At 42.4% G+C, this 19,759-nt stretch overlaps 1 protein-coding gene across 2 annotated transcripts in view; it reads left to right on the forward strand.

Annotated features, from left to right (window-relative positions):
• The window catches only part of stk11 (serine/threonine kinase 11), a 30,448-nt gene extending 11,069 nt beyond the window's left edge, over positions 1 to 19,379 (forward strand). The window contains exons 5-11 of one of the 2 annotated variants that reach the window (XM_010887886.4): positions 290 to 422; positions 948 to 1,084; positions 1,240 to 1,367; positions 8,034 to 8,091; positions 11,075 to 11,268; positions 17,371 to 17,595; positions 18,765 to 19,379. In XM_010887886.4, the coding sequence (XP_010886188.1) occupies positions 290 to 422; positions 948 to 1,084; positions 1,240 to 1,367; positions 8,034 to 8,091; positions 11,075 to 11,268; positions 17,371 to 17,561 (841 nt within the window). In that variant the 3' untranslated portion in view covers positions 17,562 to 17,595; positions 18,765 to 19,379. The remainder of the gene's footprint in view (positions 1 to 289; positions 423 to 947; positions 1,085 to 1,239; positions 1,368 to 8,033; positions 8,092 to 11,074; positions 11,269 to 17,370; positions 17,596 to 18,764) is intronic. The other variant, XM_010887895.4, reaches the window with a different exon arrangement.
• The last annotated feature ends 380 nt before the right edge of the window (positions 19,380 to 19,759 follow it).

The following is a 19,759-nucleotide window of genomic DNA, read 5'->3' on the forward strand; positions in this document are numbered from 1 at the left end:
CATTACTCTGAGGTCCTGTGCAGTCTACTCCCAAAATAAGCTTAGGCCCAGGACTCAGCAGGACTGCAGAGCTTTTCATTACAGGAATACCTGGTCAATGTGAAAATCCCCAGCTGTTAGGTGACCTCTGCAGATAGACCTATGGATCAGTGCTTAAAGAATGATTTTTAGCGACACTTGCTGAAATGCTGTGTGCAGGATTCACCATAGAGTTATTGTAACGCATTGTCTTGTGGGATTTTGATTGTTAACCCCCTGTTAATGCTCCTTACCATCTCTCTCTTCCCAGGTACTTTTTACAGCTGTTAGATGGCCTTGAATATTTGCACAGCCAGGGAATCGTTCATAAAGACATTAAACCAGGGAATCTGCTGCTGACTACCGACGGGGCACTTAAGATCTCTGACCTGGGTGTGGCAGAGGTGAGAGGTCGAACCGCCTTTTCTCCTGGACTACCTTCTGGAGAATTGTGTGAAACTTTTTTTAAACTGAATTAGTTTAGATAGACTCCTGGAAATGTTTCCATACACTGTTACACCATCTGACATAAGATAATATCGTAGACGGCAGGTTCCATAGATTCATTTCATGCTACTTCTGTAAATTATTCCCATGTAGCTCCGGATGACTTTTTTTCAAACATTCAATCAATGTAATGATTATAAAAAGGTCTTATTGGGATTTTTATGCTGTGAATGATGTAGGCATTTTACACTGGAAGAAGTGTGTATTTTAAAAGCATTGTGCAGCTGTTGGTTATCAGAACTGTATATTTTACTGTTGACACCTTTTTGATTGTTGCTACATTCCTCCCTTTCATACTGGTTGCCATGTCACTTCTCTCTCACCTCCTGTCACTTCCTCCCCACCTCTCCATCTCTCCCCCGTCCCCACCTCTGTCTCGCTCTGTCAACTACTACACCCACCCCCCCAACCCACACCACCAGGCTCTGCACCCATTTGCGGAGGACGACACGTGTCGTACAAGTCAGGGCTCACCGGCGTTCCAGCCCCCTGAAATCGCCAACGGCCTGGACACCTTTTCAGGGTTCAAAGTGGACATCTGGTCTGCAGGTGTCACACTGTGAGTAAGGACCGTGGCCACTGCAGTGAGCCGTCATCCTGTCTGTTTTCACCTCAACACCTTGCGTGGTCTATGAACGATTTAGTTATGAGCGGTTGTTATACATCTAGATTCAAACTGAGTGCTGTTTCAGCTGTGTCCCTTTCCTGCCATAGATACAACATTACGACGAGTCTATATCCGTTTGAAGGGGACAACATCTATAAGCTATTTGAGAACATTGGGAAAGGAGATTACAGTGTTCCAGAGGAGTGTGGGCCCGCCCTGTCAGACCTGCTGCAAGGTGAGGATGACCATGATGATGGTACTGACTTAGTGGTTGATTTAGCTCACTGCTATGTAGTCCCTTATTACGACGATCTGATTCCGTCATAGAGTATGCCCTCGTTCCATGAGTCTGCTCATTGTCTGATTTAGAGTTGTCCCGTCTTGGTCCTAAAGGGTCAGAACAATTCCGATTTTTCTTTCTACCTGGGAGTTACAGATGCATTGGGGAGCTTTTAAAAATAAAAAGAGTCCCCAATTAGAAAACAAGAAATCTTTGTCGTTGTCCCCCGGGATTGTTGTTGGGCTGGGACAAAAACATGCACACCGCTGTCTGTATTGTAGGGAGATCACTGGAATACCCAGAGAGATGACTTTGGGGGTTTTCTATGCTGCCCCAGTAGATGGCGCCATGACACTGAGTCAGTCCGGTGTCCTCAGCACTGGAGCCTGTAACCCACCCTCTATTCACATTCCTTTGAACAACCCTTCACACTGTTTCGTTTTTTCCTCACTGATTTTTGGTACTGCCTTGGACTGTTAAACAGGTCTCCACAAAGGAAGGATATATATATTCATCTAACCTCAGCAGTACTGTACAAGAGAGTCAACGAGCTAGCTCTACTGCTTGAAGCTGTGCATTTAAATGTCTAACTGCTTGTGTGGATACGGTGACAGACAATAAGATTTGGCCTTGGTGAAAATTCTAATGTAAAAAGGAGATTTTCATCAGGAAATGTATGCTTGCCGAAATTAAATTATCTACAAATAATCTAAAAATGTTTGTATGCAATGAGGTTTTTCACCTCAGTAACGTCTCCTTTGTCTAGGTACGTGTACTAAGAATTAGCGTTAGGGCAGTGGTGCTCGTGGTAGACAATGGAGAATACACATCACCACGTTGACCTATGTAGAAATGGGTAGTGAGCATATAACACACTTGTGTGTGCATAGAGTAGTATTCCCCTTTGTCATAAAAACAACTAGAAAGGCACAGTTGATTCAGTAAATGGCATCAGATTGCTGTTGCTGGGGTTAAGCTGTTAAGTTAATGGCAATGTAGTGTCGGAAAGTTTTTTTACTCAGATGCAGAAATGCCTTGTCGGCACAGTTCATAGGCTTCCAGTAAGACCCACTCAAATCTTGCAAATGAGACGAATTGTTTTCGCAGTCACATTTCTTTGAAGTCAGAGCAAAGCTTGATCTATATTAGGGGTCTATATTAGGTAAAGCTCAAGCCGCTAAGAGCGCACTAATGAGTGGCTTGCCAAACAGTTCTGAAAGAACTGCGTTCCACCGAAAACAGTTAAAAACAAAATTCACATTTTAGACCCTGCAATCTCCCAGCTATTATCTAATCAAAACAGACATTATCCCACTGCTGTAGCTTATAGGTTGATAGTAATACTGTGAACTCAAAACCTTTCAAAACTGCAAGACTGGGAATACAGATATGTGTCTTTTCATTACAAATACCTTAGTAGCAGTGACCAGTTAAAGGGAGAGATGTGCAATTATTGGGAAACGACATACAAAAAAGTGTGTTGTCTTTCAGGCCTAAAAAATTGGCTTATGATGTAATTTATTGTTGGACTTGGGATGGGGGGGGGGGCGGGGGCGCCCGGGGTGGTCCGGCGGTCCGCACTGTTGGATTGAGATCGGCCCCACAGCCAAAAAATGTCCTATTTCCTCTCTAAAATAAACCCTTTGAAATGCCTCAAAATGCTCATGCTCAACAATGTTGAAGAGCTGTGACTGCCTTTCTTTAGTGGGATTGGTGGATATGAGTTGTAAGCTTTGTAGAATTTGTATCTTTGTATCTTTTGTCTTGAAGAAATTCTATGGGTGGTTTTGCATTTTCCTCATTTTGCCAGACCGCGTAAGGGGAGCCGGCCTAGAAGAGCGAATGTCTCTTACTGACTGACTGAGTGACTGGCTGACTACCCCTTGTTAAATAGTGTAGTTGTTAGAGATTTGACTCCCGTCAACATCAAAACACGTTATGCCTGAGGATTTGCTGGCCACTACCTTCAGTAGCTACATCATAGGAAGCCTAAAATAAAACAATTCTGGTGGATATTAGGATTTGTTCAGGAAAGATGAACACTTTGCAGACTACACGATTCTCTCGTCTTTTCACTTGACGAAAAAGTCAGTTATCGTCACCTATATTGATATAGTAGTTACTGTATCAATGTCATTCACAAATGGCTAATACGTTTTTAAAATGGCCAGTGGGAAAATTCATACAGTTCATAGATACTATTTGTGGTGGAGGTAAACTTAATAAGAAACGTTACTCAGTTTAACATAGTGGTTATTGGTATCTAACGATATATTCATATATACAGACTAGGGTTGCATGGTATATCGTTTCAGCATCGACATTGCGATGTACGCATCCACGATAGTCACATTGCAGAACGTGCGATTTAGTAAGGTAAACATATCAGTCTACAATATATATATATATTTTTTTTACATTTGAAACTAGCATTATATCTGTCTGATATAACGTAATTTTCTACTGGGTTATTGGATACACAGTATTATTATTATTTTGAACACAGATCATTGCTGCACGTGGTGGACAAGCAGGCTCTGCTTGCCCGTGACGTAAGGATGAGCGAGGAACAGGCAAAAAAGACAAATGGAGAATTTGGTTGCAAAAAGAAATGCATCGTCAATTACATGGAAATATTTCAGCTACAGGCAGGATGATGTTGACCAAAAACAGGTACTTTGTAGAGAGTGCCTTGCAATTGTTTCCACAACACGACCAATTTGATAGATCATTTAAGGCGGCACCACAAATCTTCATATGACGAGTTTAAAGCATCTCAATGCCTTCCAAAGCAAAAATCTATTTCAAATGCCATTTTGTAATGCCATCACACAACTATTTTTCTCAAGTTGACATCCCAGAGAAATGCAAGACAAGTTGAAACAGAGCTGAGACAATCGGAATATTATGCAGCAACAATGGACTTGTGGTCCAGCCGGACAATGGAGCCCTACATAAGTCTGACCGTACACTTTATTAATGAGGACTTCCACCTGAAAAGTCGCTGTTTGCAAACTGCATTTTTCCCAGAGGGTCGTACAAGTGAGAACATCACAACAGGGATGAGAGAAGCTTTAGCTGATTGGGGCCTAGATGAGAGTCGTCTAGTCTGTATTACAACAGACAATGCCGCTAACATGGTGAAGGCTGCACCTGAACAAGTGGACCAGATTGCAGGTCTTTGGCCACAGACTGCATCTTGGTAAGTTATGCCCAATTGCGCATTCTGTTTTACTACTGTTGCTATTGCTAAACTATTACTGTTACATATTATTACTTAGCAACCTGTTCTGAAATATGAAATTTTTCATAAGTTTCATATATGTTTATTGTAGAGGATGGGGCTGGGGAAGAATGAAGGATACAGACTGTCAGGTTGATAGCCAAAGCTCTGAATGCCAGGGCTGATATCCTATGGCATTAGTGTTTCATATCTATATATCTCTGCTATCTTTTTTATATTTAAATGTTGCATTTGTTTACAATAACAAACAATGGCATTACATGCCCCTATATTTTGGGGCATTAATTGTGTAATCATTTATAAACAGTTTTATGAGCAATTTATTTCTATAAATCATTAAAGTAAATGTATTAAATGTGCATAATAATAAGTACTTTATTTTGTCTTTGTTTTTTCCCTTAGAAAATGCAGTGAAAAAGGATGGACGCATTGACCGCGCTGCAGGTGTTGCAAGAAGCTGGTGGGTCACTTCTCTCACAGCTGGAAGGCCAGAAGTGCTCTTGAAAGAGCCCAGAAGGAGCTCAATCTACCTTCACATTGCCTCATATCAGAATGACAAGACGGGGTTCCAGACAAAAGATGATCAGCAGGATACTAGAGCAGCAGAAGGCTATAACTCAGGTCCTGTCTGAGGACAGGAAAACACTGCATCCAATTCTAACCTGGCAAGATATGGATGTCCTGGAATCTGTCAGTAAGTCACTGGGCCCACTGCTGGACTTCACAGATGCACTCTCAGGAGAAGACTGTTAGTGTCTCATGTGAAGCCAGTTCTTCACCCCTTCAACACTTCAATGCTGCTAATACAAGAGGGAGACAAAGACTTGACCAAGACCTTGAAAACTGAGATGTTGCATTACATCATGAGAAATATAGCGATGAAGCTACTCAGGAGCTGCTAGATGTGGCTTCTTGTTTGGACCCCCGGTTCAAGATGGACTTCATCAGTGAAGACAACAAGCCCCATGTCAAGGCCAGAGTGGCATCAGAAATGATGGAATGCCAGGAGGAGACGTCAAGCAGCAGCACTGAAGTTGCACTGAAGTCCTTGGGAAGTTTCTTTAAACAGAGCAGAGCTGCAGCAAGGGGTGATTCCTCTCTGACCCACAAGGATGCTGTGGAAGCAGAATTAAACAACTACCTGCTAACACCTTCCATAGACAAAGAGGAAGATCCACTTGCATGGTGGAAAACACAGAGTAAGCTTTCCACATCTCGCCAAGCTTGCCTGCAAGTATCTATCCATTCCCACTACAAGTTCCCCCTCAGAGAGGCTTTTCATTCAACGGTCGCCAACGGTCATGTCTCAAGCCTGTAATGGTGGATAGACTAGTATTCTTGGGCAATGTATACATGCTTAAAGTCAAGTTAATTTTATTTGAATAGAATTTTGATTTACTATATTATTCTACAGTTGTGAGAATTTTATTTTTATTTTACTAGATACTCTGTTTAGAAAGAAAGCAGATTTTATACAGTTGAAAAGTTTGATTTAATCCATTTGTCTAGCCATGATGATCAACACTTTTCTTTTGGCACTGTTGCTAAGAAAAGTTTATTGTAAAAACAAAAGTTTGTGAAATACAATAGTTCTGTGTTTATTAATCTTAAATTCATTGTTATTTATTAGTTTGGTTTTGCTTTTATTATTACAAATTACTTTTGTTTTTGTAAACCACTCAGGATTGGTGTATAGCTGCTTTGTTTCATTTATCAAAGGGTTTAAATGAAAAGATATGTTTCTATTTTCAAAAAGGAGGTTTGTCATTTAATTTGCAATGTAATAAAATGTTAAATGACTTTTTGATTTGATTTAGTCATTCACATTAATTCCCTATTGTGATAATGACATTTCCCCTGTAGAGAATGCCTTGTTTTAACCTGATTGGAGTACTGAGATAAGGCCTCCTGTAATTTCCTGGATCCCTTATAGACACCACCCCTCTTCATTCACAAATGAGCCCCTTTATTTTAGGGGAAGCAACATGCATTATTAATATCATAACATGTTAGATCACTGACTTTCGCCTGAATTGATTGAGTATTACATGACTACCATAGAACCACGGTGAATTAAACCGTGTATTAATTAATATAATAAATTAAACTACCCAAAATAAGTCAAAAGGTAAAGTCATTTTCAGTTTCATTTTTAAAATTTTCTTTTCCATGAAGATGCAGTTCCCTATCAAATCACCCCGATCATTCTAGAATAATTAATTATTCTCCAATAGAGCTTTTCAAGTAATCTGGTGAAGACATCCTGTATTTTTTCGTATAGCTATATATATTGCAGAAAAACAAAATATCACAATGTCAGTTATTTCCAGTATCGTGCAACCCTAATATCCACACCCAGCAAATGTACAGCTTTTGGCATCGTGGTTAATGACACAGCCTTTCACGTGGGCGGCCTGAGTTCGAATCTCGCGAGGGCAATCACCATTGTATGTTATTGCTTAATCACGATAGGAAGATATTGATGTGTGCCTGTTTTAACTTCTGGGTTCTAATAATCAGCAGAAGCTAAGTAAAACATCTGGGGAGATCCCCACTAGGGAAAAACTTCAATTTCTTACTTAGGGGTTAGGTTTTGGGTCAAACTTTCAATAAGGGTTAGCCAGTAGGGCTAAATTTTGTTTAGGTATAAAGGTTAGGTTTTTTGTAGGTTAAAGTTAGGTTTAGGGAACATGGAATTTTTGATTTTGTGTTCCTACAAGGTTAGTCGTGTGTGTTTTGTGTCTGTGTGTGGTAGGTAACAGTCGAGGTCTGCAAGCCATTCTGCCAATTACTTTCCCTAAAATAAGTTCCCAGTCTGGCACAGAAGGTGTCCTTCAGGATGTCTATGTATACTATACACTCATAATGGATGACGTTCCTCGCCCAGACCTTTGGAAGTGGAATTATTTCTGTAGTGAAGATGTATGCTCTCCATAGCTATGTCACGGATAAAACATTAGTCATTCTTTTTATTACATTAGGTCAGTTATTGTGTGATTATAGAGTTTGCTCTATATTTAGCCTTTTAAGGTCTTTTGTTTCTGCATTGTCCTCATTTGTAGTTTGACACTTGTGTCTGTAGTGCTTTATATAATAATCTGTTTATTGGTGCTTCTAATATATTCATGATTTGTTTTATTGGTGCTTTTTTCAATAAGTATGTTGGGGTGTTTTCATGGTTTATCCACAAGTAACATATGGTCTATACAATAGAAATTTGTTGTAGCAGTTTTTTATTAGAAATATATATATGACCTAAGTGAGCATACTGTAGAAATGGGCGGGTTTCAACCCTAATCCTGCCCGATGATAGTGATATTTTGAGTATTTACTAAAATCTTTAATGTGTCTCATCCTGTTTTTTCCTTCTCTTCCAGGAATGCTTGAATATGATCCTGTCAAGAGGTTTTCGATACAGCATATAAGGCAACACAAGTAAGTGACTGAAAATTAATGGTACATTCCAAGTATTTAGTTATGTGACTGATATGTAATTCAGGCTAGTCTGGTTCTGCTGCTTCTACACCAGGGACAGACTGAGGGGAAGTATTATTATTATTACTAATGAAACAACCTGCGTCTTAAGTTACACGGTTACACGGATATTGAAAATAACAGTATGTATCCTTCATTCTTCCCCAGCCCCATCCTCTACAATTAAAATGTACGAAACTCATGAACATGTTATATTTCAGAACAGGTTGCTAGGTAATAATATGTAACAGTAATAGTCTAGCAATAGCAACAGAATGCACAATTGGGCATAACTTACCAACTGAAAGATGCAGTCTGTGGCCTAAAGTACTTCACCATGTTCGCAGCATTGTCTGTTGTAATATTATTACTTATGGAACAACCTGCCTCTTAAGCTATTCGGTTCTCTAATAACCAACCCTCCACGTCTCAAGCTATATGGTTCTCTAATAACCAACCCTCCACGTCTCAAGCTATATGGTTTTCTAATAACCAACCCTCCACGTCTCAAGCTATATGGTTCTCTAATAACCAACCCTCCACGTCTCAAGCTATATGGTTCTCTAATAACCAACCCTCCACGTCTCGAGCTATACGGTTCTCTAATAACCAACCCTCCATGTCTCAAGCTAGAACGTTCTGTTTCGTTTATGTTCTACTGACATGCAGCCTGGTCGTTTATCCTTCTTTGAGTACTTGTGTAAGTGGTGTACCTACAGCAGTGACTGTAATTCAACTGAAAACTGAAATTGTTATATTTCAGAACAGGTTGCTAGGTAATAATATGTAACAGTAATAGTCTAGCAATAGCAACAGAATGTGCAATTGGGCATAACTTACCAACTGAAAGATGCAGTCTGTGGCCAAAGCACTTCACCATGTTCGGGGCATTTTCTGTGTAATACAGACTAGACGACTCTCATCTAGGCCCCAATCAGCTAAAGCTTCTCTCATCCCTGTTGCGATGTTCTTACTTGTATGATCCTCTGGGAAAATGCTCCTGTTTGCAAATTGCGACTTTTCAGGTGGAAGTCCTCATTAATAAAGTGTACGGTCAGACTTATGTAGGGCTCCGTTGTCCGGCAGGACCACAAGTCCATTGTTGCTGTATAATATTCCACTTGTGACAGCTCTTTTTCAACTTGTGCTTTGCATTTCTCATACAGCTCTGAGATGGCAACTTGAGAAAAATAGTTGAGTGATGGCATTACATACCACTTGTCAAGCGACCGGATCATGTTTTTAAAACCCTCTTTGGTAACCATGTCATGTCTTTGGCGACGTGAAATGTTATTGAATGTGTGATTTCTCTCTGCCGCTTGGAACCTTTCTCGTATGGTGTAATACTGGGAAAGGCATCCGAAATAGATTTTTGCTTTGGAAGGCATTTAGATGCTTTGCACTCCTCCTATGAAGATTTGTGGTGCCGCCTTAAATGATCAAACAAATTGGTCGTGTTGTGGCAACAATTGCAAGGCACTCTCGACAAAGTACCGGTTTTTGGTCAACATCATCCTGTCTGTAGCCGAAATATTTCCATGTAATTGATGGTGCATTTCTTTAACAAACCAAATTCTCAATCTCAGTCTTTTTTGCCTGTTCCTCGCTCATCATTTTGTCACGCGCATACAGAGCCTGCACATGTCAACTAAGTGCAGCAACGAACTGTGTTCAAAATAATAATAATAATAAACTGTGTATCCAATAACCAATTAATCTGAGTAAATTACCTTATATCCGACAGATATAATGCTGGTTGTCCATTAGAAAAAAATATTATAAACTGATATGTTTACCTTACTAAATCGCACTTTCTGCGATGTGATTATTGCTGATGCGTACATCGCAATGTCGATGCTGAAACGATGTATCGTGCAGCCCTTGCGTGTGCCTGACAGAAAACGGGAGGCAGGAGCGAGCAGTGATGAACTGCCTGTGATGAGATGTTTCCATGGTAACTCCATGGTTACACACACACACACACACACACACACACGCACGCACACACTCTAAAACACTTTCCATACTCCATTCATGGTTGTTGCAGAAACATATGGTAATGGTTTTCATGTTAAAGCTTTTGGATAGGGCTAGCCAACCCATTCATCCCATTTGGATAGGGCTAGCCAACCCATTCATCCCATTTGGATAGGGCTAGCCAACCCACTCATCCCATTTGGATAGGGCTAGCCAACCCACTCATCCCATTTGGATAGGGCTAGCCAACCCACTCATCCCATTTGGATAGGGCTAGCCAACCCACTCATCCCATTTGGATAGGGCTAGCCAACCCACTCATCCCATTTGGATAGGGCTAGCCAACCCACTCATCCCATTTGGATAGGGCTAGCCAACCCACTCATCCCATTTGGATAGGGCTAGCCAACCCACTCATCCCATTTGGATAGGGCTAGCCAACCCACTCATCCCATTTGGATAGGGCTAGCCAACCCACTCATCCCATTTGGATAGGGCTAGCCAACCCACTCATCCCATTTGGATAGGGCTAGCCAACCCACTCATCCCATTTGGATAGGGCTAGCCAACCCACTCATCCCATTTGGATAGGGCTAGCCAACCCATTCATCCCTTTTTGGAGCCAACTGACTAATCCCAATCATATTTTAGATAAGGTCTTAACTAATAATACAATTTCTTCCTTTGCCTTGGTAGATTAAACTCAGCTGCAACTTACTATGAGTCACGGCAATTTGTTTTGGGGTACTTGAGCACTGACGTCGCATGCAGTTTTCATCAAACTACAGATTTAAGCATGAAAAACTGCCTTATGGCATATTATCCCGTGTAAATGCAGGCTTTTCCTTGGATGCTAAAATAATCATTTCTGATCATTTTCTGAAGTTGGAGCTTCGGTCCAGAGTATCCAGTGTTCAGATGCATCATCATTTTGTTTAATGGGCTACTTTTATGTCCCTTTCCCCAGCTGGGTACGTAAAAAACACCCACCAACAGAGCCCCCAGTGCCCATCCCGGCCAGCGCAGAGAGCCGGGATGTGTGGCGCAGCATGACCGTGGTGCCCTACCTGGAGGACCTGCATGGTTACAGCGAGGAGAATGAAGATGACTTCTACAACCCAGAGGATGAAATCATCTACACTCAGGACTTCACCATGCCTGGTAGACACCCACACACAACTTCACTGTGTGAGAGAGACAGACGTGCACGTACACAGGGCTTCTGTGAGCCAGTTAGAGGGTTGGTTATATGTTCTGGGTTCTAGGTCTACTGAATGCACTCGGATGGAGCGCAAAGAAAAGACAGGGGGAGTTTGGAGTCAGAATTTACTCTGATGGAGAGCAAAGCAAAGACAGGGAGAGTTTGGAGTCAGAATTTACTCTGATGGAGAGCAAAGCAAAGACAGGGAGAGTTTGGAGTCAGAATGGTCTCTGATGGAGAGCAAAGCAAAGACAGGGAGAGTTTGGAGTCAGAATGGTCTCTGATGGAGAGCAAAGCAAAGACAGGGAGAGTTTGGAGTCAGAATGGAGTGAAGATGGAGACAGCCTACAGTCAAATGGAAACAAACCATAACTTATTTCACACGGTTATGGCTAAAAGAGTGCAATTCAACTGAAAATATAAAATGTTGCCCCAGTTCTTGAACTGCAGATATTTTGTTGGTTGGGCAAACACCACGATTTGGACAGTTGTTATACTCAGTCAATAAATGCTCATTCTCTGAGTCTGTTGGTAATAATGGCTTCTGATTACCTAAATCTCATCCTTGCAGAATTGTAATAACTATGCTTTTTTCTTCATAAATGTGTTGCTTGGCAACAAGGGGACCGAAAACAACGTCAGCAGTCCTTGTTAGTGTGATGACCTACAAAAAAAAGAATCAGAATATTCAATGGAGCTGCAGAAAGCTTGAATGGTGGTGGGTGACTGCATCTAATAATACCTCCGATTAAATAGCTTAGTGTGGGAGTATGAATGGTGGTTCCAGGCAACACACATACTTAACAGTACCTCTTAGAGCTACGTTCTCTGCTACAAAGTCCTCAAATAAAGGTTAAATCTAAGTATACATTTTTTGTTCATCAGCGTAATATCTTACACCAATATTGCAATAACTTGAAATCACAGTTCACTTATTTTAGGATTACCAGGCTACTTTGGATGAAGCACCTCCTTGATTCCTTCACCCAGTCATTTGTGTCTTTTCAAGTCTCTGAAATGGGTTGTTAACACTGTACCACCCCCATAGCATGATGCATCCGCTGCTATGCTTCACCATAGATGGTATTAGCCAGGTGATGAGCAATACCCTGTTTTCACCAGATGTTGCGCTTGGCATACAGAACTAATAGTTTGGTTTTGGTCTTCCCTCAGTCCTTTAAGTGCTATTTGGCAACTCCAGGGGGCATGTCACATTTCTTACTCAGGGGTGGCTCCTGTCTAGCCACTCTACGATGAAGTTCTGATTGATGGAGTACTGCAGAGATGGTTGTACTTCTGGCATGTTCTCCCATCTGTGTAGAGACCCTATACCAGTTAATGGCCTCTGTGATCTTGATCCCCACCCTGACACAGGCTGCTCGTGCCTGGTTACTGTGTTTTGCTGGATGGCCAGCTCTTGGTACAGTGTTGTTTTTTCCAAACTTATATTTCACAATGATGGAGCCCACTGTGCTCCTAGGGACTTTCAATGCTTTAGAATTTTTTTCCCTCTATCCTTTTCCATATCTATGCCTCAACACAATTAGATCTCTGAGGTCTTTGGAGAGTTACGTGTACTGCATGGCTTGGTTTTTGCTCTGACATGCACTGAAGTGTGAGACCTTATTCAATGAACTGAATTTGTTACCAGTTGTACAGACAGCTTTAATATGAAAAACTGGGCAACCTTTAGCCTACTGCTCTTGCTCTTGCTCTTAGTAGCTACAGCAATAGCAGTGCCAAGAATCCAATATTGGCTGAGCAAGAAAAATGTGTGGCCATGAAACAGTTCTGGGATGTTTAAAAAGTTTAAAATTGCAATAAGAATAGGGTGGAGTTCACTTTGGAGAATGACTCATAAGACCCAGATGGGTGTTTTCCTGAGCTGCCTATCAGTCCTGTGGCATCTGTTAAAGGGAATGGTTTTGCAGGTGGTGGCCACAGACAATTGCTCTCTCCTTATCCTTTCTGACTGATTCTTCTCTAGTTTCTGCGTGTGTCTTTGTCTCTACTGGTAGCATGAGGCCCATTCAGGTGGCACAGGTAGTCCAGCTCCTCCAGGATGGCACATCCATACATGCTGTCGCAAGGTTTGCTGTGTTTCCCAGTACAGTCAAAAGAGCATGGAAGAGATACAAGCGATGGGCCATTACACAAGGAGAGCTGGACAGGGCCGTAGAAGGGCATCAACCCAGCAGCAGGACCGGTATCTGCTCCTTTGTGTGAAGAGGAACAGGAGGAGTGCTGCCAGAGCCCTACAAAATGACCTCCAGCAGGCTACTGCTGGCATGTTTCTGACCAAACGTCAAAAACAGACTCCATGAGGGTGGCATGAGGGCCCGACATCCTCTAGTGGGACCTGTGCTTACAGCCCAGCACGTGCAGCTCGATTGGCATTAGCCATAGAACACCAGAATTGGCAGGTACGCCATTGGGGCTCCGTTCTCATCACAGATGGGAGCAGGTTCACACTGAGCACATGACAGATGTGAAAGAGTCCGGAGATGCCATGGTGAACGTTACGCTGCCTGCAACATCATCCAGCATGACCGGTTTGGGGGTGGTTCAGTGATGCTGTGGGAGGCATATCTTTGGAGTGTCACACAGACCTTCACCTGCTAGCCAACCGTACCCTGACTGCTGTTAGGTACTGGGATGAAGACCCATCATCAGACCTTACGCTGGTGCAGTGGGCCCTGGGTTCCCCTTGGTACTGGACAGTGCCCAGCCTCATGGCCAGAGTGTGTAGGATGTTCCTGGATAACGAAGGCATTGATTGGCCTCACGTTCCCCAGACCTGAATCCACATGATAACATCAGAGACGTTATGTATCAGTGCATTCGATGCCGCCAAGTAGCGCCCCAGACATAGGCCGTGTATGTTGAACTAATCCTTGGTTAATTTAAGACAAAAATCCTCTCCTAGACTTCAAAAATTGCTCACCAAATGCTAGGGACTCTTATAGAATCCAGATTACCAGCTTCAAGTTATCCAACCAGCCGTCTGTGCTGCTGTCCAACATACAATGCAGTTGCTTCCAGTTGTAACACTAATGCACCACTAGATCTCTTTCTCAGACACTGCTGCCCGAAAGAGGAGCAATCCATCAAAGTTTAGTTGTGAGAAATTCCCAGCGTGATAGGCATTGTCTTAATCGGCTTAGGGCCTACTACGGTTTTTGAAAAATAAATGTGCATAATATATAAATACACTTGTCTACTTCCATTTGATGTGGTGGTGTAAGTATCACATCAGCATAGCTCATTGAAGGGCGGACAACATGTACACACAGTGTCTTGTCCTGTATGATCTGTTACTTTGGGCATCGAGACTAGGTCGTTGGCTAGCTTGTTTAGTTATTTTCCTTTTATTTCATGTCCTGAACTTTGATTTTAATAGTATAATAAGTGACAGTCACACGAATGACCAAATCACCCCAAGATTATCAAAAGATACATGGCTATTGTTTATGGTTAATGCCAGACATGTGCATTGAAATGCTTATTTGACATTTCACAGTATATGTGCATGGGCCCTGGTGGTGGTTAATTAAGAAAGGCCAAACAAACCTACAGGCGTAGCCACTAGGAACGCAAATCTGCTCCATCAGGGCTTCAGGATTGAATGTTGGTATGTCTTATTAGGGTTTGATTAATTGAACGTCCCCCTGTCTCTGCAGCTCTGGACATGCTGGGCCTCAGTGGGCATTGGTATTGTGGAAGGTGCAGTCACATCGCAGCATGCAAAGACCCAAACAAAACCGCAATGCATAGCCATGATGTTTTGTGGACCGGCAAAGCAAACATGAGTTTTCACGAATTAGCAGCTGCCTCCAGCCAGTCAGCTTCTTAAATGTACACAGCTGATCAAAAGTAGCTGTTGCAGAGAGAACATGCTGACAGGCAGATTGCTGTTCTAGAATTCTGAGGCAGGACATTTACAATTTCATGAAGCAAGCTGTTTGTGTCAGGGCAGAGCGTTTTTGAAACATCTTTGATAAGGATCTCTGGGTAGTGTTAACCAAATGGCTATTTATGACACACCACAGGATGCACCCCCGCCCCTCATTGCTCACCAAGTTATACTGCAGTGATCCATGGTGGGTGGCTGTAGCAAAAGTGTCCCTTGTTACTTTAAAACAGAGGTTTGATTGGACCATTTAAACAGGTTATTGTGGTGATAACGTGATTTCGGCTAGCTACCTTTTTATTAAAGTGACATTGATGTTAGTGTTATAGATTGCTACCTGATTGTGATCTACTGTAGGAAGTATAGTCTGATGCAGTCTAGACTGGATGGAATGGGCAACATTTAACACCGCTGCATTTTCAAGGCGATTTCAAGAATCTGGCAGTATTTTGATGTGCCAAAATCAAGAGATGAACCCTTTTATTTTATTTGTTTTACAAATCCTATTCCAAAAACGTTGGGACACTGTACAATTGTGAATAAAAACAGAATGCAATGATACAACACAGATGGCATATCAAATGTTTAAACTGAGAAAATGTATCACTTTAAGGGAAAAATAAGTAGATTTTAAATTTCTTGGCATCAACACATTGGGACAAGGCCATGTTTACCGCTGTGTGGCATTCCCTCTTCTTTTTATAACAGACTGCAAACGTCTGGGGACTGAGGAGACAAGGTGCTCAAGTTTATGAATAGGAATGTTGTCCCATTCTTGTCTAATACAGGCTTCTAGTTGCTCAACTGTCTTAGGTCTTCTTTGTCGCACCTTCCTCTTTATGATGCGCCAAATGTTTTCTATGGGTGAAAGATCTGGACTGCAGGCTGGCCATTTCAGTACCCGGGTCCTTCTTCTACGCAGCCATGACATTGTAATTGATGCAGTATGTGGTCTGGCATTGTCATATTGGAAAATGCAAGGTCTTCCCTGAAAGAGACGACGTCTGGATGGGAGCATATGTTGTTCTAGAACTTGGATATAACTGTCAGCATTGATGGTGCCTTTCCAGATGTGTAGGCTGCCCATGCCACACGCACTCATGCAACCCCATATCATCAGAGATGCAGGCTTCTGAACTGATAACAACTTGGGTTGTCCTTGTCCTCTTTAGTCCGGATGACATGGCATCCCATTTTTCCAATATGAACTTCAAATTTTGATTCGTCTGACCACAGAACACTTTTCCACTTTGCCACAGTCCATTTTAAATTATCCTTGGCCTAGAGAACACACCTGCGCTTCTAGATCCTGTTTAGATACGGCTTCTTTTTTGACCTATAGAGTTTTACCCGGCAACTGCGAATGGCACGGTGGATTGTGTTCACCGACAATGTTTTCTGGAAGTATTCCTGAGCTCATGTTGTGATTTCCATTACAGTATCATTCCTGTATGTGATGCAGTGCCGTCTGAGGGCCCGAAGATCACGGGCATCCAGTATGGTTTTCCGGCCTTGACCCTTACGCACAGAGATTGTTCCAGATTCTCTAAATCTTTGGATGATATTATGCACTGTAGATGATAACTTCAAACTAAATTTTTTCTCTGAGAAACTCCTTTCTGATATTGCTCCACTATTTTTCGCCGCAGCATTGGGGGAATTGGTGATCCTCTGCCCATCTTGATTTCTGAGAGACACTGCCACTCTGAGAGGCTCTTTTTATACCCAATCATGTTGCCAATTGACATAATAAGTTCCTTATCTGTACATTTAACTTTTCCGGCCTTTATTGCTAACAGTCCCAACTTTTTTGGAATGTGTAGCTCTCATGAAATCCAAAATGAGCCAATATTTGGAATGACATTACAAAATGTCTCACTTTCAACATTCAATATGTTATTTATATTCTATTGTGAATTAAATATAAGTTTATGAGATTTGTAAATTATTCCATTCCTTTTTACTCATAATTTGTACAGTGTCCCAACAGTACAAATCGATTTTTGTAATCGGGTTTGTGCTTAGTAAGGTTGTCATAGCACAGAATGGTCTCCAAAATCGATTGGTCTCCAAACTATTTGCGTGTCCCTTTGGAAATGTGTTCCGACGAACTGTTCAGTCTTGACTAATCTGTCCTCACTTTGTTCTCCAGGGCAGGTGCCTGAGGACTTTGATGAGGCCGAGTTGGCTGAGAGCCGGGCCCAGGCCAAGCCTGTGTGTGTCAACGGGACAGAGAGCAAGCCCAAGCCGGAGCGCAGGTCTTCCTCCTCTTCCAACCCCTCCCGTAAAGGAGTATCCACAGCCAGCAAGATACGCAAGCTCTCCACCTGCAAACAGCAATGACCCCCCACCTCAACTATCCAGCTGGTGAGAAGAGGTGTGTTGGTCGACAGTGGTGTGTCCCAACACCTCTGTGTGTTACTGTGGACTGGGTAAATGTTATCTTTTGAGAAGCAAAAAAACCTTTATTCCCACTAGGGCTTGTGAGGAATGCAGTTATTTGACAAAGGGAGTCTGGTGGGTGAGATGGAGAGGATAGGTTGAAATAAAGAGGGTGGGTGGTGGGGGTTGGGGTAAAAGAGTATGAATGGTGATGGGGTGAAGCAGTTCAGGTGATGATGAGAGGAAGGAAGATGGAGGGGAACCAATGAGATTCAGTAGTCTTGTTTAGAATGGAGGGTGGGGTGGAGGGGAACCAATGAGATTCAGTAGTCTTGTTTAGAATGGAGGGTGGGGTGGAGGGGAACCAATGAGATTCAGTAGTCTTGTTTAGAATGGAGGGTGGGGTGGAGGGGAACCAATGAGATTCAGTAGTCTTGTTTAGAATGGAGGGTGGGGTGGAGGGGAACCAATGAGATTCAGTAGTCTTGTTTAGAATGGAGGGTGGGGTGGAGGGGAACCAATGAGATTCAGTAGTCTTGTTTAGAATGGAGGGTGGGGTGGAGGGGAACCAATGAGATTCAGCAGTGTTCTGTGTGAGTCATCTCTACCGTAGCGCCTCTCCCCAGGCAGCCTCCTGGAGACTGGGGCTCAAAGGGTATGGGTACAAGTGCTTGCACTCACACTTCACAACTACATTACATGGTGTATACAAAGAGGTACACACCTGTCATTTCACACTAATACTGTACACGCACAGCCTTTGCACTAGCAGCTCTAAAACCCTCTCCCACACAGGGCACAGCTACTTGGTATGATGTGCAGCAGATGGTCTGTATTAATTTGTAATGGGGATGACTCATGTTGGTCTAGATAGTGGGCTGCAGGCAGGATATTGTTTCTCTCGCTCCTAAATAACCTATTCATTAATTCTCCTTGTTGGGTCTTCTGTCATTTAGCTGCTTCATGTGTTGGTTGCAAGAGACAGGAGTCTCTGCTTTGTGTGCCTGTGTAACTAAAGCCATTGCTGCTCATATAAGCCAAATGGTGCCCTTGAATGGTCTTCAGGCCTGTGTCAAATAAGAATCTCTTGCCCTGTAGTCGTACAATAAAACTAACTAAACCTCGTCCTTTTTTTCTGCGTGTGTTTCTGTGTCACTCTCACAGGTTGATCTTTTCCCGTCCTTCTGTGTTTGGAGTCCTTGGTGAGAGAAGCCTGCTGACGTTATGACCCGTGTTTCCTCCTGAACCATTACAGTACTGTAGGCTACAAACTCTACGTGCATGCCCGTGGAGAGAGAGAGGGGAAGAGAGGCTGCTCAGAAACTGTACCCTGGCAGGTCTTGGTGTGAAGTAGTCCTTTCTGCTTCAGTTCCCTCTGCGGAATAGTTTTCTTTTGCTCCCCCATCTTCCCTTCTCGGGCCGTCTCAGAGGGGGCGTGGCCCGGCTGTGTGAGACCCCCTTTGTTTTAGTTATTTTTTTAGACAACCTTTACTTGACAGAACCTACCTGCAGTTATTAAGACCCATACGGATGTGGTGATAAAGAATACCTATATATTTAAATGGATGATGCTATAGATACCCATGATAAACTGTATTCTGTACGCTGAGAAAGGGAATCTACTCTGTCAAGGACACATGGACTGAAACCTTGACTTCCACTGGTGATGTGATGGGAGGGGGTTTATCGTTTTGTTTTCCATTTCTGTTTTGTTCCTTTTTTTCCAATAAATATTTTTTTAATTATTATTTATATAAAACACGTCCCAACCAAACCTGATTTGTCTTGCTCCCATTTTCTTTCATGGTTATTATATATGTTTTAGAGGTTTTAGGTAAATGTTCTGGTTTTATTTACACTACAGTTGTACGCTTAGTGAACACCAAGTTGTCATAGATGGTTATTTCAAACTAGTTAGTTGAGGCTCAGAAGATTCTTCATAAAAACAGTCCACCGTGCATCTCTGTTCATAGATATGCTGGTAGCTGTTTTTCCACACTGATGGTCTTTTTGTTGTGCTGATCACATCTGTGGAAACTCCTCCCACCATGACTCACTCCTCTTCCCCTTTAACTCCCTCCCTCCCTTCACTTCCTGGTTTGACTCACCTGCTGTACTGCCCTCCCTCTTCTTTCCCCTTATCTCTCTCCTCTGACTCA

This window comes from Esox lucius, chromosome 3 (genome assembly GCF_011004845.1).
Source record: "Esox lucius isolate fEsoLuc1 chromosome 3, fEsoLuc1.pri, whole genome shotgun sequence".
Classification (NCBI taxonomy): Eukaryota; Metazoa; Chordata; class Actinopteri; order Esociformes; family Esocidae; genus Esox; species Esox lucius.